Source organism: Podarcis erhardii (genome assembly GCF_964252035.2).
Source record: "Podarcis erhardii genome assembly, chromosome: Z".
Classification (NCBI taxonomy): Eukaryota; Metazoa; Chordata; class Lepidosauria; order Squamata; family Lacertidae; genus Podarcis; species Podarcis erhardii.
The window spans coordinates 36,575,455-36,597,376 of NC_138504.1; the positions used below are offsets into that span (position 1 = coordinate 36,575,455).

General features: G+C 44.1%; 1 protein-coding gene across 5 annotated transcripts in view; it reads right to left on the bottom strand.

Annotated features, from left to right (window-relative positions):
- AK8 (adenylate kinase 8) overlaps nucleotides 1–21,830 on the bottom strand; it is a 103,883-nt gene extending 82,053 nt beyond the window's left edge. For 2 of the 5 annotated variants that reach the window (XR_014152540.1, XM_081847146.1), the window contains exons 1-3: nucleotides 18,793–18,955; nucleotides 15,263–15,347; nucleotides 1,116–1,165 (exon numbers count right to left, since the gene is read on the bottom strand). Coding sequence is in view for 3 of the 5 variants with exons in the window: in XM_081847146.1 (XP_081703272.1) it covers nucleotides 1,116–1,165; nucleotides 15,263–15,347; nucleotides 18,793–18,876 (219 nt within the window). In the remaining 2 variants the exon portion in view is untranslated. Of the gene's footprint in view, nucleotides 1–1,115; nucleotides 1,166–15,262; nucleotides 15,348–18,792; nucleotides 18,956–21,534 lie in introns of those variants that run through there. The other 3 variants (XM_081847148.1, XM_081847147.1, XM_081847149.1) reach the window with 3 other exon arrangements.
- Between the last annotated feature and the right edge of the window lie 92 nt (nucleotides 21,831–21,922).

Genomic DNA, 21,922 nt, shown 5'->3' on the forward strand with positions numbered 1-21,922 from the left:
TGACCATTTTGAAATTCAGCACAATGGAGTTCTGGAACGTTTTCATTTAGGATGTCACTTTAAAACCTGTGCTCCTTCTGCCCCCTCCCTCTGGAAGAGCCCAATGCCTGGTTTTCTCAAAGACTGCTAGGGAATGAAAAAATAAGCAGCAAAACCTATACACACACAGGGAATCTTACTTAACCTGTTTCCTTCCGATGAAGGGTAATTAATCAATAAAGAAATTTATTGAAATTAAAATTAATCTGTAAAGAGTTTAAAGGATTCAGCCTTAGGCAGAGTAGGAGAGAGCAATGATTTAGTGCAAGGACAGGCCTATGTTAATCATACTACTTTATGTTTATGAAGGGCTTGACTTTGCAATCCTATACCTAGACAGGTGGGTAGAACCGCAGCTTCAAAGTTTTCCAACACTTTCCCATACATTGCACAACCCCGCTGTGAGGTAGAACAGAATAGCTGCAAAGATGTGGACTGAAGAGTGTCTGAAAGTATACAGTGGCTTCTTGTCTAAGGCTACTTTTGAGAATCTGGAAGAGACGAAAGGTTTGAACTGGGAGTTTCCTGACTCTTGGGGCCAACTACCCTATCACAGGCACTCAAGGAACTTTGGAAAGACTGATTTATACCAATGGTTACTAAAAATGTCAAGGCATAGGCCAAGATGTCTGCGTTTTCACGGAATCATCACAGGTGGTCTGAAGGACCATAATAATATAAGGCAAGCATGTTGGAGCAGGCCAGTGGCCCATCTAGTCCAGCATCCTGTTCTCACAGTGGCTGGCCAGTTGCCCCAATGGGAAGCCAGCAAGAAGGCCTGAGCACAGCAACTCTGCCCACTTGTGATTCCCAGCAACTGCTGTTCAGAGGCATACTTCCTCCGATAGTGCAGGGTAGAACATAGCAATCATAGCTTATCCTCCATTTGTATAATTTAAAAGCCATCCAAGTTGGTGGCCGTCACCCATATCTCATGGGAGTAAATTCCTATATTGGAGCTTTTTGTCCAGGTCCAGAAAAATGCTAAGTATTAATATAGACTTTAATAAAGACAATGAGTCCTACATCTGCTACCTATTAAGAACATTTCCACACATGCACCAAAATCCACTTACAATAGTTGTTTTCCCAGAAGCAGGAGGTCCAAGTATACAGATCTTTGGAACTGTAGATGAAATAAAAAACACATGAATGTCACAACATTGTAGCTGTTAAGAATCCTTGTAATTTCCCGAAGATAACTGCAATATCCATTGCCATTCCAGTTCCTTTTATTAGCATATGTTTAAATGTTGGAACTGCTGGGATGCACTGTAGGCTTATTCCCCTTCCTAGACTGTCCTTTTTATGTGCTAGACTGATACCCAATTCCTCTTCCATCTTCTCCATGCCTCCCTGGTGAGAGGACACCTTTTTGATTCTCTCACCATCCAAGATCATGCATTCTCCACCTTAGATAGAACTAAGACCTTTCCAATCAATCATGCATTTTGTTCAATGAACATAGCTTTCCTCCCACCCAAACTCAAAGAGTCTCAGTGTGATTATATACATAGAATCATAAAATTAGAAAGGACCCCAATAGCATCTATTCCAAACCTTGCAATGGAAAAATCACAGCTAAATAATCCCTGATGCATTGCCATCCAACTTCTGTTTAAAAACCTCCAGTGAACAAGAGTCCACAACCTTCCCAGGTAGTCCATTTCACTATCAAACAGCTCCTACCACCAGAATTTCCCCCCTAATGTTTAGTCAGAATTTCTTTTCTTATAATTTTGGTAATCAAAAGTAAAGTAGGCTCCTCCAGCAGGGATTAACTCGAAATGCAACAATTCACCCCCTTAGCATGAAGACCTCAAGTTTGGACTAGTGGTCAGCTAGTAATTGTGGGGAAGGAATGCCGCTATTTTACATAGGATAGGCAACATGGTGCCCCTCCAGATGCTGCTAGACCTAGTTCCAATCAGCTCCAACCTACGTACCCAATGGCCGGGAACAATGAGAGTTATAGTCCAAAAGTATCTCAATGTGGTAAACAAGAGATCGTATTAAGAAAAGCAAGCTTTGGTCACTGTTCTGAGGAGATAGGCTACAATCTCAAGCAGAGTGGGGAGGACCTAATGGCCCAGGGTAAAAGACAGGTTCAGCTGCTATTCCAAAACATATATGGGACTTCCCCACTACTTCAGGAGACCTGCAGCCTAAGGACTACCTGTTGAGTGCACTCGGGTTGCCTGTGTGTCCCTGGGTGCTGGTTCTGACTTTTCTGGCTTTCAAAGCCCTGAACACCTGGGACACCTTCTGAGAAATGCACCCGCTTAGAATTTAAGATCCAGATCAAGAGTCCTCTACATGCTCCAAATTCAGGGGGCAGAGATTGGATCAGTCATGTTGCCTGCATTATGGAGTGACTGCCCCCACTTCCAATACTTTTAAACAGTAGCTGATCATGGCTGTTTTGATTACAGTGGGCCCACCACTTCCGCAAGGGTTCGGTTTTAGGAGTCCACGCACAGAGGCAGGAACCCCTGGAACTGCCTCCCACCCCTGCAAGATGGAGAACAGCTTACCAGGGTCTGGAAAGGTTGTGGGAGAGTCCTGAAAGCTTCCCAGGGCGTTTGTAAAACCTTCCCAAAGCCCTGTGCCTCATTTACCTAGCTTTGGGAAGGTGCCGCAAGGACCCTGGAATGCTAGTGCCAGAGTCCTCCTGCAAAACCTAATGGGTGCACAGTGCAGGGAAAATAAATAAATGGAGAGCAGAGATGGACCTGGCTCTCCATTTATTTATATATTCCCCACCCCAGCCTGACTAAGGTTATGATCATATAAGTAAAGCAAGCACAATTTGAGGGCTTGCGGTATTGCTTTTTGTCCTGTGCTCTTATTAGTTTTATGCTCTTACATGGTTTTTAATCGGGACACTATTTGCTTAACAAGAGTGTGGACTATGGATTTATTTATCTTTTAATTAAAGCCATGATTGATTTTTGTTAAAGTTACCTTGCTTGGTGTATTAAGGCATATCATTTCTTTTTTAAAAAAATAAGTCAAAAAATTAATGGCTGCAACTAGTTCCCAAGGTAGAAAAAATAAAAAGGAATATGTAACAGTGTTGTAAGAGGAAGCTGGCCTTCCAAGGCCTCATCCTGGCCAGTCCTGGCTCGACCAACAAAGATCTGGAGTTGAGGGGCAGGGTGTGTGTGCGCTGGGGAGTGCGTGTGTGCAATGTACTATCTGTGTCAAGAGAACAGACCTACCACACCCCTCCTAGATGTGTGTGACTTCTGAGCAGCACCACGGCAGGTATTTTGCTAGTTTAGAAAGAAGATGGTTTTCATTTCACTTTCCCCTCACGTCTCCTTGACCCAGAGACTAGCTACCTCCTGGGCAGAGCTGGGGAAGATGAGACACGAGGTGCGTTTCCCAGGTTCCTTCTGGAGCAAGATGGCAAAAACTCCCCCCCCCCTTCAGCCGCTAGAGAGAGAAAAAACAAGTTACTCCATGTGTGTTTTCACCCTCCTCAGTCCTTTTGTCTCGCTGCTCACTCGCTCTCCCCCTGGACAGCATTAATATCAGATTCCTCCCTGCTCTTTTCTTGTTCATTCCTCGAGTCCATGGTTGTCCGTGGCACAACCTTCTTTTGGTTTCAGAGCAAGATTAAAGGCAAGGGGAGCTGAAGAAGAAGAAAGGGATGGCGCGCCAGCCGCCTTCCCCCTCGGCACATATGTCCCCGCATCTTCTTCGTTACGCGGACGTGTGCGGGGTTTTAATGTGCCCTTCCATCTCGAGCACCATTGCAGGCTTTTAATGATTAAAATATGGGAGAGAGGAGGCCCAGGTGCTGGGAAACGGCAATCAAGTTGAGGTGGATTACCAGAAAGGATGGTCTAGCAAAAGCGGGGGGAGGTGGACATAAAGGGGAAACAAAGGGTTGAGAGTGTAGGGGGCAGGAAGCCTTGGGGAAGTTCTTGGCTGAGATTAAGGCTGTGTACACACTAGGCCTTTAAAGCACATTTGAAACGCATTTTTTCCCCTCAAAGAATTCTGGGCACCTTAGTATGTTAAGATTTGCTGGGGATTGTAACTCTGCGAAGGGTAAGCTACAGTGCCCAGAAATCTTTGAGGGAAATAACACACTTTAAATATCTAGTGCAGGCATAGGCAAACTCAGCCCTCCAGCTGTTTTGCGACTACAACTCCCATCATTCCTGACCACTGGTCCTGTTAGCTAGGGATGATGGGAGTTGTAGTCCCAAAACATCTGGAGGGCCGAGTTTGCCTATGCCTGAGTTAGTGTGTACATGCCCATTTTCAGGAGGTGTAGTATGGGGTGTCAGCGGCCTCTGGATCAGAGCTGCTAGGAATTGCAAGTCAGGAGAATGGTCTCTGTGCTCAGACCCTACTTGTGGGTTTCTCGCTGGGGCATCTTACCTGCCACTCTGAGAACAAGATGCTGAACTAGATGGGCCTTTGGTGTGATCCAGCAGGCTTGTCTAATGTTCTTATGGTATTTCAGCCCACCTGTGACGATTCTTTGAAAATACAGATATCTTGGGGTACAACTCAACTGGCTGAGTAACTATTGGTATAAGTCAGTCTTTTCAAAGTTCCCTGAGTGCAAGAGACAGGGCTTGGTTATGGAAAGACAAAGACCTTTTTTGTTTCCACACACCCTTTTAAACTTCACTCTTTTAATATCTCCTTTGATGCTTTGTTTTAATGCAGCCTTCCCCAACCTGGTATATTCGATAAGTATACTGGCAAGGCAGCTATGGCAATGGCTCACCTCTCCAAAACAGTATGGGAAAATGTGGTGCTAACGACCAATGCCATGATGTGCTGCATCACACTGCTTTATGGAAGTGAGTCGTGGACAACTTACACCCGACAGACGCAAAGCCTCAATGCCTTCCATGAGTGCTGTGTTAGGAAGATTTTGGGCATTGCATGGCAGGACAAAGTCTCAAATGAAGATGTGCTCTCCCAAGCCCACATTCTCAGCATGTTTGCACTCCTGTCTCAGTGACATCTACGTTGGCTTGGTCATGTCTACAGAATGGAAGATGGCGGGATCCCCAAGGACGTGCTCTATGGGGAGCTGGCTTCAGGCACCAGGCCTGTTAGCAGACCAACTCTATGCTACAAAGATGACATGAAGGCTGGCAACATCAACCCCTCCATTTGGGAATCCCTTGCAGATGACCACAATGCCTGGAGACAGTAAGGTTGTGTATCCATAGCAGTGACTAAAGGAGGAATGACCACTGGGAGGAGTGCAGAAAGAAGAAATGCCATGGTGCACCTACATCAGCACAGCCAGATGCCATCATCTGCCCCAGCTGCAGCAAAACATGTCTCTTCCATTTCGGTCTCTACCACCACAGCAGGAGCTGTAACCCTCCAATGGTTTGACTTCACCCTCAAAGGCACATTATTCCATTGCCTCCTGAGACAAACAGATGCCAACCAAGCAACCAGCCAAAACTATCTATCAATATGACATGTTAAAGTTACGGGCCTGGGTAAGCTTGTTGGAACAAAAAAGGTTTTGGCACCACAGGAAACAATACAGTGAAGGTGTATTGATGTTAGGTAATAACATAAATGGGCAGGAAGTTCCAAAGTGTAGGTGCTCTTACACTAAAGGACCAATTTATTGCAAGTGCAGAACAAGCATTATATGGCAGGTATAAAACAGACAGAAAATAACAACCTTAAATAATTTTTTTTAAATCCTGCTTGCTTTGGAGATTTTGTTTGCAACTGAATCTTAATTAGATCCACAAGCAAATATATCCTTTGAACCTCACTCTGTTGCCCTCTGTTCCTGAAATCTTTCAGCTTTGTTTAAAATCTGAAATTTGGACACCTGCCATTTTCACGATGCCCTTTGAGGTTGTGATCTGTTGCCCCTTTGCCCCCACCCACACACCCACTGCCATGTTATATACAAGCACTGTGATGGCTAGTCTCCCAGTGCATTTTCTTGGAAGCCTGCTCCCTTCTACCCCTCACATCTTTTCCAAAGGTACCTGTGGAGATAATTTCAGTCAAAGATTCCAGCCGGCCAAAATAAAAAATGACAAGCCTCGCTGGATCTTGCTATCCAAAAGGGAGCGATGCTCTCTGATCTTGGCAAGAGAGCCGAGGGAAAGAGAGAAGTGTATTCCCCACCCCACCGTCCACCCCAAAGCTTTGCAACCGCTTTCCAGTATGGAGTTGAGCAGTGGAAAATTTTAAATCATGCATGAACCCCCCAAATTACAAATTCATCTTTACAAAGTTCTTTGACTTGGGAGGTTTAAAGGAAGGGCTCTTACTGGCTCTTGTAAAAGCACCAAGAAAAGGCTATACGTTATCAGGAAAAGAATGCTTTAAAAGGCTACATCAAGCTGTTTTTGTCACCTAATTTCTTTCAAAAAAAATAATATGATTAAAACCTGTGTGGCTTTTTTCTCCTCCATCCCCCTTTAAAAAAAATATATATTAACACCTTGAAACTCCAGCCTGGTAAGTGAGGAATTATTTATAAACAGAGCCACTGAAATGTGCTGTGGTGCCAACACTAATCAACTTCTTCAACCCGCTTCAAAGCATATATATATATATATATATATATATATATATATATATATATATAATATCACGAACCTTTCTATCTACAGATCCTTTTGAGGTTTAAGTAAGGAGCACGATTTAAAATTCACAAGAAAACCCTGAGGTACTGAAGCTTTAATACACAGCTTTTTGGACAAACGTTTGATAGGAGGGGGGAGAAAAAGGAAACGTACCATTATACACACCGTATCACGCTTTAATATTGCCCAGGGCTACTGTAAATGCTCACTTTGTACTAAATCTGCTTTTCCTTCTGCATAGGAGCTGGCAGAAGACGTGCCAATGCAGAAATGTGCCGATTTACTCATCTGCACACTGGTAAAAATGATCTGGTGCTCAGACCCTAAACGTACCACACGGGTGGCAGAGTGTTTCTAGGGCAACTTTGTAATGGACTGTTTAACCCTTCTGGTCTGCACACCGATCCCTTTATACAGTCAACAGTCCACCATTCAACAGAGAGTTATGCCAGCTGAATCCCACTGATTTTTGTGTACTTAACTCCTTCTTGGACTAGGGCTATGGCATTACCACCACCCCTACCCCCCAAGCAGCAGCTAAAATGCCAAAGTTATCCATTTCCAAGATGGAAATTCTAACACAGAAGGCTGTCAAGGATTTGGCTTCCAAAATTTCTGTTATCTAACAAAGTGCAATCCATGTTCAGTTATCCAACCACTACCTGATTCTGCTTCTCTGCACTCATTCATTTTTCTGATATTAAGATTCAGCTTTATTCTTCTTCTTCTTCATCATCATCATCATCATCATCATCTTTATTTCTGTTCACTGCTAATTTACATTCAGATTAGTGCTACAGTTTCTGCTGTGTTTCCTGGGTCCAATTCAAACTCCTAGTATTAATCTTTAAAGTAGCCTTAGGGGTCAGTTTACCTACAAGTGAGTTCCTATGCAAACTCTAAAATGTACCTTCTGAATGCCGCTGCCAAATGTAGTGAGGTGGATGACTACTAAAGGAGGACGGGGATTGAATGAAGGATGAAGGAGTGCGGGAGAAATTTGATTTGGATCACATTTAAAGATGTACTTGCTTAATTCTCACTTTCTGAAAAAACTCATACAACCTTCCAAGTTTACATTTCTCCAAATTTTTACAGTGCAGTTCTCAAGCCCAGTGGCATGCCCAAAAATGTACATGCCCTGGTAAAGTGTGCACAAAAAGCATACATCTGTGGAAGTCATATATGCATTCTGTTAGGGGAAATTGCTTTGCAATCATGTATATATTGGTGGACTTTGCGTACAAAAATGTTAATATTAGGAGAAATGTGCACAAAACACAGATGAATTTCCACAAAGAGTTTTTAAAAAAGAACACCACAAACTGATGTGGAAGTGTAACTAGCTGAACCTAAAAACAGAAAACAGAAAACTGAAAAACTGAGAGAAGCCACAATTTTCAGATTTGCCCAACCCTGCCTGAATGTAGAATACCATCCCTATAAGGGCTTCCTAATACTAACTGCACTCTTTCCGGCACAAGACCAAGACTCTTTTATTCTCCCAGGCTTTTAAAAAACTTTCAACGTTTCTTAATTCTTTCAACCCACCCTAATTTCAGACTAATATATTTTATATTGTTTTAATTCCGTTATAGGTTGCTTACCTTTTAACCATTATATGTTTTTAGCGTTCTGCGAATTTTTTTAAATAAATAAATAAACTGTAAGCCACCTTGAGTCCTGGTTCTGTGGGGGGACGGCAGAATACTAATAAATAATAATTAGTCATAATAACTCTTATTGGGCCTACAAGTAAAATCTGAGGCTATGTGCTTCAACACTGCCCCCCTTCTTCCGCATACACAAAAGGAATTCACCTACATAAAAACAATACAAAAAAACCTCTGCCACACCAAATTCAGGTACCTAGGGGTTCAAATAACTAGAAACCTCAACAAATTACAGTCATACCTCGGGTTGAATGTGCTTCAGGTTGCACACTTTCGGGTTGCACTCCATGGCAACCCAGAAGTAATGGAGAGCATTACTTCCAGGTTTCGCAGCTCGCGCATGCACAGATGCTCAAAATGATGTCACGCGCATGCGCGGAAGCGGCAAAACATGACACGCGCAGACGCATCTTACGTTCTGTTCAGGATGCGAACGGGGCTCCAGAACGGATCCCGTTCGCATCCCGAGGTACCACTGTATACCTCCACAATTACAAGCCCCTGTTCAGGCTGCCTCACACTTTGGAACTCCCTGCTGCCTGACATAACTACTCTTTTTGGTGCCTGCTAAAATATTTTTGCTTAGAGAAGCCTACCCAGACATGTTTATGTATGTTTAACCTGTTTTTTAGTTTATAAGAGATTTTATTTATTATTCTGGTCTACACAGGAGAGGTGTAGCTCGCAGAGTGCAGGGCTGAAGACTCACTCTGATTGGCTGCAGGTCCAGCTAGCCAGAACTTTGTGGAGACAGAACTTTGTGACTGGAAAAAGAATAGCAGTTGAGAGTCTGGGTTCCTGGCGTTTCAGCTGGATAGTATAGCCCATGGGTAGGCAAACTAAGGACTGGGGGCCAGATCCAACCCAATTGCCTTCTAAATCCGGTCTGCGGATGGTCCGGGAATCAGCATGTTTTTACGTGAGTAGAATGTGCCCTTTTATTTAAAATGCATCTCTGGGTTATTTGTGGGGCATAGGAATTCGTTCACTCCCCCCCACAAATAGTCCGCCCCTCCCCCCAAGGTCTGAGGGACAGTGGACCAGCCCCTGCTGAAAAAGTTTGCTGACCCATGGTATAGCCTCTGAACTGTGTGCAGTTTGCCCTGAGAATAGTATCTACAGCCAGAGAAGGAAGTCTCTGAGCTGGGTGTTAGATTAAAATAAAGTGGCTGGTGTCTTTTAAGAGTATATAGACTAGTGAGAACCAGGAAGCTCATTTTAAAAAAGGAGAAGTGGAGTTGTGAGGAAACACTCTACTTGGGTCTCAAGTTCAGTAAAAAGGGGAAAGACCTTCTGAAGAGAGGAGTAATCCCAAACCAGTTAGGAGGGGAGTGTGTGCTGATCCCCTGGGCTAGTATACCAAAAGAGGAGCCTCAGGGGTGAGATTTGTAAAAGGTTGGAGAAACTGACAGAAAGTGTCAAATTTTCAGAACCATGGTTTTATGACCTAAACTGAAACAGCGCTGCAATTAGTTTAATGAACCAAAGCATAGCTGTCAACTTTTCCCTTTTCTTGCGAGGAATCCTATGCGGAATAAGGGAATTTCCCTTTAAAAAAGGGAAACGTTGACAGCTATGAACCAAAGTGAAAATAATCTGTGCATTTACCATCTTGTTTAGAAGCCTGTGACATCCACTGTGATATCAATCGATCGTTCGATAATAGATAAGATACCGGTAACTGTTTCTTGAAATAATTCTGCCCCCTGACACATCTTCTCTTTTACCTATTTTGCTGTAAAATAAAATCTTTTACCTTTTTAACATCCCTAAGTCTCCAAGTGCCATTTTCTTTAAAAATCAAAAATACCCAGTAGGAAGAGGGGACACGTATCCTATGTTTTAACCTGTTTTTAGTTTATTGCTGATTTTATTTCTTTAATGTTTAAATAGTTGTTTTTACTAATGGTTTTATTGTTTTGTTATTTGTGAGCTGCTTTGAGGGTTTTTTTTAACAGCAATGTATATATTTAAGAAATAAAAATAAATTTTGATTGGTTTGTATCCAACTAAATTCACTCAGAGAGGACCCACTGAAATTAACAGACCCAAGTTAGTTATACCCATTCATTTTAATGGGTCTACTCGGAGGAAGACACTGGATACAACCCCATCGTCCTTGGGTTTTTCTGAGTGATTGTTCAGCTGCAACTGAAGCTGGACGACATTGAGGAGTTCGACGGCGCCCGCAAGGAACTTGAGAGTCTTAGTAAGCGCAAGGAGGTGGACGTGGTGGGAGCCAGGGATGGTGAAGGTACGCTGGGACTCAGCACTGATCATAAGAGCCGGGAGCAGATGATACATGACCAGATTAGCTACAAACCCCAGCCCAAACCAAACAACCGTTCATCTCAGTTTGGGAAGTTGGAGTTCTAGAGCCCAAAGGGTGGACAGTGGCAGTGCCTGGTACCTGTGAGCTTCAGAAGAAAGCAGGGATTTGTTTCAAGAGCCCGAGAGGCTCTGTTTAGAAATAGCAGAAGAAACTAAGCTTCTCTCCTCTGGGTTTTAAATGGAATTCCTCCTTCAAGCAGAGCAAGTCTTGCTTTCCCTACAAAGATGGGATTTCTGCCTTACTTTATGGTTTCTTTTGTGCAACCTTGCTAGGCTGCTGTGCTTAAAGAATATTTGTTTTTAACTTTGCATGCTTCATTATATAAACATAGATGGACATTCTAAGCTACTGTACTTAATAAAAGATTTTTTATTTTTTAAAAAAAGTTTCTCAAGGCCTCTTGTCGTTTGGAGCTATCAATTACCAGCACCTTTGTGTATAACGTTGTCACGCCTGCCCCTACCCCGACGCCACACTACTTAAAGGAGTACTTTAGAACCAATTATTAATTAAAAGCTTTTCTGCCTTCACACCTCGGAAAAATACAATCTCTTTTTCTTTTCCTTCCACATCTCTGTTTGAATTTTTCTCTGGGGCGAAAGCTGCCTTGGAAGGAGAGATCATGAAAATTCATAGCTTTCCTGATGACTTTAATAAGGTAATGCTTCTCCCTCTCTTCAGTCAGTACTTTCTTCTGTGATCAAGAAATTTGTTTAAAACACACACACATTTACACACAAAGAAACCAAGATTGCTAGAGATTCCTCCTCTGTTATTCTTTCTTTTTTTCTCAACAGCTCTTTTTAGCATTGTTCCTTCCATTATTTAATAAGAATACTCTGAACTTGAGCAGACAGCAGTGCATTTAAACCAAAGACAATCTCTTTTACTAGAAACTCAAAATCAAGAGCTTTTTGCTTTGTTTTCAAATCCCACTCTGAAAAATAAAAGGAACAAACTGTAGCTTGGTCATTTAGGATGTTCAGCTCAAGAATTTAAAAAGACAGGGCCAGATTCAGCTAACTGGCTCCACTAACAAGAGCCCCTACAATAACTTTAGCTAGCACAGTGGGGCTTTCCTCCATCCCTGAACACACCCCTACACCCCAAATTGGCTCAGGGGGGTTGGGAGACACTCCAGAACAGTGCACAGGGGAGGAGAGAGAAGATCATTCTATCAGACAAGCAGGATGTTGGAGCAATCTCCTTAGCACTATGTTGAATTCCCCCCCCCCAAAAAAAGCTGCCTTATACTGCATCACTCACTGGTCTACGTAGTGCAACATCATCTAAACTGGCTAACAGTGGATCCCCAGGGTTTCAAACACAAGACATTTGTGGAATGCTCTCCCCAGAGAGGCTTGCATTGCATGAGCAGGAAACCGCCCCCTCCCCTGCGCCTTCCAAAATCTTCTCTGATCACTCCCCTAACCATCCAGAACAGACTGGAGGAGTGAAAGGGGTCACATTTCACCAGCAGCATTGGAAGCCCTGGTGGCACCTGGGGCAGGTGCATGCACACCCCACTACACCATGGGGGCCAGAGCGATTATGCCCTAAATCAAAATAGCCATCATTATCATCAGTTGAATCATGCCCTTGCTTCAGCAGCCAAAAGGTTTACATGAAAACTTTTCTATGGTGTACTTAAAAACAAAACGAAAAAAACCTCTCTTAAACAGATCAGAATGGGCACAAGCTACATTCAGAAACAGCTCCTGGATGCAATTTTTTTTTTCTCCCCTCGCTCACCAACCCCAAATATTTAGCTTCAAATTCACCTTGATATGAATCTCAACCCTAAACCATAAAGAGCCCCAGACGTCTCTAGTGACAGAGATTTTATTGATGTGACACAACAGAACGTCTGGTGTGTGTGTGTGTGTGTGTGTTTTAAAAAAGCAACAACCCAGAGTAAACAGTTACAGAAACATCAAAGCGACATGACACCATTCTCGCCTTGACAGCTCATGTGGAATGAAAAATTAGAGTGCCGTTGTGCATAGCCAAATCTAATCCGCCTAAGGGTGAACAGTTTGTAAATCAAATAATTTTGATTGAGGGTACACGGCTCTTCATTGTGGCAGGAACGCAGGCTGTTCGATTCGTCAGCCTACCTTACACACAAACACACACTCATGTTAAGAAGCCCACTTGCAGCTTCCCCAACTGCGAAGCTGTTGAGCTGTGGAAGTCATTAGCTGTGGCAAGTAAGTAAGTAATTTAAAAATAAAAATAAATGGCAGGCAAAAGCTGCCAGAGCTGAGAAGCCAAATTTTCACTTGACAAAAGGAGTAATTAGCAAGCTTAATGACATCAGGAAGTTATCAGACGGAGGCACAGAGAGTATAAATAATGGATACACAAGAACTCCTGCCATTCCCAGGAAAGGCATCTTGATGGGGGTTTTTAAAAAAGGGATCTGTTAATACGCTTTTCTCTTTGGCTTTCCACAGGAAAAGAAACTTGAAGCATCTTACAAACCCTAGAAATTAGCACATGGTGGGCTAGGGGTTGGAACATAAGGAGGCAGTGATTTCTGTCGTGTCCTGTACTTGCCACAATCAACACTGTTTACATTCTGCTACAGTTTGGCTCCTGCTAAATCCTGTTTGTCTCACTATATTATGTCTGAAACTAACACAATTATTTACATAATTAATTTCTATGCATTTCAATGGAAAGGAAACATAAAAATAATGCAGCAAATCACATTTTTGCAGACTCAAAAAAGAAAAAAGACCATAGTGAATTCCGCTCATATTCACTGGCATGATTTCTGCAGCTAACATCAGACAAACATGTACACTATGTACAAGGCTAGCCTTGTTTTCAAAGTTGCCATTTCAGGTTTCAGGACAGGGGAGCTATGAGATTACAATAGTGGGACACAATTTCCAGCAAGGATCAAATAACTTGTCTTATATAGATAGATACATATATATTCAAGTTCAAAACTGATGGCTATTTTATGAGTATTTAATGTGGGGTTTCTTAATATCTAGGTCAGGGTTTCCAGAACTTAGGTCACAAATTGTTTTCGGACTACTACTCCCATCACCCCAAGCTAGCAGGCTCAGTGGTTAGGGATGATGGGAACTATAATCCAAAAACAGCTGGAGACCCAAGTTTGGGAAACCCTGATCTAGGAAGGCTTTTCAACCAGGTTGAATGGGGTGCTGCCCCACCAACCCCTCAGCCAGCCCCCACCTGCCTGCCTTCTTACTCACAACCAATCCAGGGAGTGGTGGCCCTGGCTGTCAGCTTTCTCCTCTTCCCAGGTTTCAGTGTAGCCATTGTAGAACTCAGCAGGGAGGAGGATGGGGACAAAACTGTAATTAGTTACCCTCCCCCATTGGCTCTAATGCCACCTGCTGCCTTGGACTCCCTGCCTTCTGCCCTTTCAGTCAAAATAGGCATCAGCCACCACCGTACCTAGGTGCTCCTAGAAAATAATTGTTAGGCCTGAAAGGCATAGCCCTCTTGGTATGCCATCCCTAATCAATTTCATCTCAATCGTGCAGATGATGGTTAGGTCCTACTTGTGTGCTTCCCACTAACACCTGGTTGACAGGATGTGGGACTAAATGAACCATTGGCTTGATCCAGCAGGCTCACATTATGTTGTGTTGTGTTGTGTTGGTGTTATGTGTTAGAGTTATGTTACCTATGATTTCCATGCAAAGTGGCAGGGGCGTAGGAAGGGGGGGTGCAGGGGTGTGGTCCACCCTGGGTGTCATCCTTGAGGGGGGTGACAAAATGGCACACCTCAGGGGGTGGCACTTATCGTGGGGCCTGGCCTGCAGCGCGCCCGAGCCAAGTGTCTCTCCTGGGAGTGATGCGGTGGCTCGGGGCCCCGTGCTGCCTGAAATGGCAGTGTGAGGCTTGCATCTGCCAGGTGGATTCCATGGGCAGCTTGCCACACCGCCCCCCTGGGCAGATTGCCCCATAGCCCCCATGCACAGATTGCCGCGACACCTCCATGCGCAGATCGCCCTGCCCCCACCACTCTGGGTGTCAGGGCAGTTAGCTACGCCCCTGCAAAGTGGTACTGTTGGGTACTGATTAGGGCTGGTCAGCCAAATCTCTACATGAAGCAACCCCTTGAAACTAAGCCATCACTTTCCCTTTCATCACTGAAATATGGCCTTACCAGCAGATCCCATCACCCTGGGGCTGAGCCAAGCATAGAGGAAGTGGGGAACTAAAAGCTGAGATAGGCGCCCCTGTTATTTTGGTTTCCCACATGTGCATCTATGCTTTGCTCAGTCATGGGGTGATGGGATCTGCTGGAAGGGCCATACTGGAGAAAGAGAAATTGGGGGGGGGGGAGACTGCTTGCACTTTGGGAGGAGGCCAGAATATATAGTTGGTGGCTGATCAGCTGTCTTGATGTCCTGTGTCCTAGAGAAACTGATCAAACGTTCTGGTGGCTGCCATAAAGGGAGAAAATGTGTAGGAAGAGGGTAGGCAATAAAACAAAAAAAATGGTGGGAAAGACAGGCTTGAGGTCAACAACTTGGTAGGGCAGGAGCTGCCTCTCATAGGCTGGATTCAGCTCAGGGGCTGCTAGTTGCCCAATTCCCCAACTAAAATGATTTATTCCCTTTACTCACCATCATAGTTGTCTTCTTTTAATTGTTTTATCAGGAAGTCTAAAGGCTCTTCCGGTTTATGGATAAGCAAACCTTGAAGCATTTCCTTTAAAAACAAAATTAAAAGAAATATTATTACAGTGGTACCTCGGGTTAAGTACTTAATTCATTCCGGAGGTCCGTTCTTAACCTGAAACTGTTCTTAACCTGAAGCACCACTTTAGCTAATGGGGCCTCCTGCTGCCGCCGTGCTGCCGGAGCACAATTTCTGTTCTCATCCTGAAGCAAAGTTCTTAACTCGAGGTATTGTTTCTGGGTTAGTGGAGTCTGTAACCTGAAGCGTCTGTAACCTGAAGTGTATGTAACCTGAAGTACTGGATAGCACAGTTGGTTAGAGGATGGTGCTGATAGCACCAAGGTTGCAGGTTTGATCCCTGTATGGGACAACTGCATATTCCTGCATTGCAGGGGGTTGGACTAGATGATCCTCAGGGTCCCTTCCAACTCTATGATTGTAAGTACCACTGTACTACTATTATTATTACTGTTACTGTCTGCATACACTTCATATATTTGAAGTGCATGACTTCCCCTGCCCAGGAATTTTTGGAACTGAAGTTTGTTAAAGGTGCTGGGATTTGTAGCTCTGTGAGGGATAAATTGCAGTTTCCAGGATTCTTGGAGGGAGGTGTGTGCTTAAATGCTAATGGTGAGTATGCAGTCATTATTACTACTGGTATTTATTAGACATTAAACATTTCTTACACAAAAGTCTCCAAGTAACTTTCGGAGTTTAAACATAAAACGTATTATAAGATTAAAACATTCCTTTAAAAAGGAACACATATAAGTCACAAGAGAACCTACTCCTCCAAACAGCTGTGGTATATAGAAAATCCATCTCTCTCTCCAGGCTCTCTGTCCAGTTGAGCGGAGATCTAGATTGTTTGTTCCTGGCAGTGGGTCATCAGGGCAGATTAGGTGCTGGTTTACCACCCACCTCACTATCCAGCAGTCTCCCTGCATGAACTGACAAAGGTGGTCTCAAAAGCAGTGTTGCCAGGGCTTTTTTTTCAGCTGGAACTGAATGGTACACAACGTTACCATTATAAGAGAGCAAGGGGGGCATTCGTGGTTAGTTCCGGCACCTCTTTTTCTATGACTGATGACTCCCAATCTTTTGGCTCTAGAAGACTTCAACATTCTTGCCCAAGGCTTTTTAATTGGGGGTGGAGGTTCAGGGCTTCAGGGCTGCTGTTCCAATATGTCATTGGCCCATCCACACTCTGGATCTGGTTTTCTTGACTGGGCATGAAAAGGGTGGATTGGATTTAGATAGTAAGTGCCTGCCCCTTATTCATTCTCATCACCAAGGCTATACCTGCAACTGTGGCTGATAGCCAGCAGAGGCCACTGTGGCCTTGCCAAATTAGCCAAAGCTCTGCCGGTCACCCTGCTGCTCCCTCTGCTTGGATTCAGTTGCCTGAAGAAGGAAGGAACAAGAGGGGGAACAGTAGGGTTGTCATATTTCAAACAGTGAAAATCCAGACGGAAAAGCTGTTGAGCTTTTTTTGGCAAATTTGTTGGCAAAGACGGCACTGCAAGCATATAATCTAATGTCATTATCCTTCGGTTTAAGGCTGCATTCTCTCCACATTCACCCACAGTCACTTTAACGTCCCTCTCTTGGAAGTTGCTTAAATTTCAAAACAAAATGAAGAGAATATGGCAGTTGGGTGGGGAGCTGCTTTGGGGGGGGGCATTTTATTTTCTACTATTAAAACCACCAGGTTGCCAATAAAATCAGGATCATTGGTTATCATCCCCAGAGATCTAGCCTGTAAACTTTGAAAGGAAGAGAGAATAAATGGGGAACTTCTGGCCTTCCAGATGTTACTGGAATCTCTCCCACAATTCCTTACTATCAGCCATGCTGGTTGGGGCTGATGGGAGTTGGAGTGCAATAATGTATGGAGGGTCGACAGTTTCTCTGCCCTGATCTAATAATAATAATAATTTATTATTTATACTCCGCCTATTTGGCTGAGTTTCCCCAGCCACTCGTGAGGGAATGACTCTTCTAAATGAAGGGCTTCTTCCATCTATTGTGTGCTACTTCTTCAATCAGGAATGGGGACCCATAGCCTTCCAAATATTGTCAGACTACAACTCCTATCATCCCTGAGCATCAGCCATATTGAGTGGGATTGATGGGAGCTGGAGCAAAATCTAGAGGGCTACAGGTTTCCCAGCACTGGATTATAACAGCCTTGATGCTCCAGTTCATTAGCCAAAGTGCATTATCCTTTCTCCTTATTGTGGCTGGGAGCCACAAGTTAACAATAGATCACATGCTTCTGCTTTATATATAGGCAGCAATCATTTTAGGCATGTCCAAATGATGAGTGATTACCAACATGTGAGTCCTTTTGGACCTGGAAGAGGAAAGAACAGTGGCAGGGTGGTGCTGTGGTCTAAACCACTGAGCCTCTTGGGCTTGCTGATCGGAAGGTTGGCGGTTTAAATCTCCACAATGGGGTGAGCTCCCGTTGCTCTGTCCCAGCTCCTGCCAACCTAGCAGTTCGAAAGCATGCCAGTGCAAGTAAATAAATTGGTATCGCTGCGGCGGGAAGGTAAATGGTGTTTCTGTGCACTCTGGCACTCATCACGGTCCTCTGTGCACCAGTAGTGGTTTAGTCATGCTGGCCACATGACCCAGAAAACTGTCTGTGGACAAACGCCGGCTCCCTCGGCCTGAAAGCAAGATGAGCGTCGCAACCCCACAGTCGCCTTTGATTAGACTTAACTGTCCAGGAGTACTTTACCTTTTACCTTTTTATGTGCACTCCACTGATGTGTGTTGGGGCTGGAAATGGAACCACTGTGTGAAATAGCCATTGCCTGTACAATTATTTATTATTATACATTGAATACTGTGATGAATTATATTTCTCTAACTTTTTTGTATTTTATGGATATTATAGGCAGATCCACACAATATATTTAAAACTTATTTCTCCCCTCCCAAAGAATCCTGGAAAGTGTAGTTTATTAAGGGTAGCTGGACCTGTAGCTCTGTGAAGAGAAAACTACACTTCCCAAGATCCTTTGTGGGTGCAGCTTATAACAATCACATCACCACCTTCAGGCTTATAATACTTTTTCAATAAAATAAAAATGAAAGAGCAAATTAGCAGCGCTCACTCTGACCTATAAATGCAAGGTGGACAAATAGCCTATGCTAATCTAGCTACTGCATTTTCCCAGAGCAGGAATGGGGGAAATGAAATACAACTCCCATCATCCCTCACCATTACCAATGCCAGCTGGGGCTGATGGTGGCTGGAGTCCAACATTAGGTGGCACGTCCCCCCACTTTTGCCCTAGAGCATGCTGGGAACTGTAGTCTAATAGGCTCCCTCTCCCTCGGTGGTTGCCGGGAATTATCGAACTCTCACATATCCCGTCCCGCTCTGGCAACTCCCTTGTAAGTTTTATATTCTGCGGGCCATTTATTCCCTTCAAGTCGCCTGTGCCAAGCATCCCCTCACCTGCATAATTTGGTGGAGGCGGTGTTTCTCCGCGTAGAGCCCCATCTGCGGAGGGATATGTATAGGTCTCTTAGTGGCGTCCATGGCTGCCCTAGCAACAGCTCGTCGCTAAAGGAAGAACGTCACTAGAGAGTGACGAAACCCATGGCCGCCAGATTTGGCATCACCCCCTCATTGAACTAGGCTTGCTAGTTCGTGCAAAGGCAGTGTATGTCATCAGATAGCGACGAAGCTATCTTCTCCATCACACTCCCTGCACCTTTAAAGGGACAGTAACGACTAACTGGTTGCAGGACTGAGATAGTTTCTAAATCGGGCCATTTACCTCATCGTGTGAAAAGGACTACACATCACATTTCAGCTACTCATTGAGACGCATAAATATAGATAGATAGATATAGATATACGTATGTGTGTAATATGTATTGTTCTGCTAGGGCAGGGGTCTGCAACCCGCGGCTCCGGAGCCGCATGTAGCTCTTTTACACCTTTGCAGCGGCTCCAGGGTGGATACTAGCGAGGGAAGGAGGCGCATTGTGCGCCCCGACACTCCCCACTGTGGCGGGCGCTGTACTGGCTGTGACGTCACATGGGGGCAGTGCGTGCGTTAGTCACGCACCGTCCCGACGTCACCTTCCCGCCTGCCCGCTACATTGTAAGGGGCATGTACGCTGGTCACTGCATTGAAAGGGGGCATGTACGCTGGTCACTGTTTTGAAGGGGAGTGAAGAACACACACACACACACAAAAAAGGTAACTTGTTAATTTAACATTTATTTCTATGAGGAGGAGTAATTCTGAGGGGTCAAACAAAGAAATAATAAAAAAGTGACAAAAAAGTTATTTTTATAATGATGAGTTTTGCGGCTCCCAGTTTTTTTTTCTTCGGAAACGGGTCCAAGTGGCTCTTTTTGTCTTAAAGGTTGCAGACCCCTGTGCTAGGGTAACTAAAGCATCACTAACAAAGAAAAAATGCACGCACACAAAAAACAGGGGAAAGGGAAGGGCACATATCTGCATATGTTAATTCATTAGTATAAATGCAAATTTAGAAATAAATACTATATCATAGAATTGCATAGTTGGAAGGGATCCTGAGGATCATTCTAGTTCAATCCGCTGCAATGCTGGAATGTGCAGCTGCCCCATTCAGGGATTGAACCTGCAACCCTGGTGTTAATACCACTATGCTCTAACCAACTGTTGGTTAGAGGTTATGGTTATGGTTATGGTTATGGTTATGGTTATGGAAGAAGAAATATCTCAAACTAATGAGACAAACCATGTTGAGGTGACTTTGTGCCTGCTGGGTGTGGTGTCTAAGTACTCCCTTTTGTTTGTGAGTAACTTCAAAGCCACTTTTGTTCGTACGGATATCCATAAATGTTTTTATTAGGTAGCCTCAGTGGCTAGAACTGCTTTATACCAACTGCAGCTGGTTCAACAGCTACAGCCATTCCTGGACCACAAAAGCCTTGCCACAGTTGTTCATGCATTGGAGACTGGATTACTGTAATGTACTCTGTGGCGCTTCTCTCACACTTGCCCCAGAAGTTGCAGTTGGTACAGAATGCTGCAGCATTATTGCTGACAGAGCAGCACTAGTTGCTGACTTCCTACCAGGCCAAGGTGTTACTAATAGTATATAAAATCCTTACCTTGGGACCAATTTACCTATGAGATTGACTTACCCCACATGTGCCCACTCAACTGCTTTGGCACTACTTCAGGTGCCACATAATACCTATACCACATTTGTAAGAACTCGATTGTTTAGAGTGGCAGCACCTACACTTTGGGACCCCCTGCCTATAGATATCAAGTAGGCACCTTCACTGTACTCTTTTTGGCAATTGCTAAAAACATTCTTGTTTAGACAAGTCTACCCAGGTGCTTTAAAAGTTGAGGTAATTTTACTTTGTTTTAGTATTTTAACTTTCCTATTTTATGAAATATAGTTCTGATTTTTTCTTGATTTTACTGTTTTAACTTTTGTAAACTGCTTTGAGGTTTTTTTACAATCAAGCAGTGTTAAAACTTTATGAAATAAATGAAGTAAGAATAAATAATACCTTTATTTTTGGCTGGGCACCCGTTTCCCCCTCCCCCCATCCCGACTGATCCATGGTGGACAGAAGATTCAGCAGGTACTTCCGACCCCCCATTTTATACTTACAGCCATCCTTTGAGGCAGGTCAGGCTGTGAGATTTTGATCAAGGTCATAAATGAGTTTTGTGATAGAATGGGTCTCTGATCCTGGCAAGCCCCATCAGTACTATACATTTAAAGCAGTATCAAAGGCGGAATTGATGTCTAGGGGAGACGAAGGGTGGTGCTTTGTCTTTAAAAAGCTCAATAAATTTTTTTGGGGGGGTTCCTTAAAAAAAGCTCAACAACCTTTGGGATGTCCTGGCTTTTTACTTTTTGAAATATGGCAACCCTAATTATACTACTTTAAACAGCTATGGTTTCTCCCTCTCCTGACTGTTCAACCATTATGGAAATTGAACAAATCTTTATTCTGCATTAATTATTAATTATTATACACTTTAGGAGAGGAACCCCACCTCTCAAAGCCGTCTAATGATTACAAGAATGTTCCATGGCCACAAAAAGATGGGGAACGTGGAGGGAGAAAAAAGCATGCAATATCCAGGAAGAACGGATGGCTGGCTGGCTCCCAGCGCACGAACCCTTTCGCTATCACTTTTTGTAATTTTGTACTGTAATTTCACTTTACCTTCCTGCAACAGACTAAAGAAAGCTCACATGGTGAGCGGGTCGGGGAAGAAGAGGTTCCCGGTCGCTTGTTCCCACAGGTAGACTACGTCTGAGCGTGGAGGCTCCACTGGGAGCGCGGCGCTTCGTCCAAATCCCATCTCCTCGCACTCAAAAATATCTCCAGAAAAAGCAGCCGACCCCCTCCTCTCCCAACTGTAGGTAGATCGGGTGGGACTGGGACAGGGTAGGATGGGGTTGGGTGGCCCTGGACAGGGAGGCGTGCCGGCTGCGTCAGCAGAGCCTCCCGCAGCCACGTGCACACGCGTACACACACCCCGGTTGCCCGGGGTGATGCGTGTAACAATTGCTCCGGCCGCTTGCCTCCAGCAAGGAGCCGGCGAGTGCCA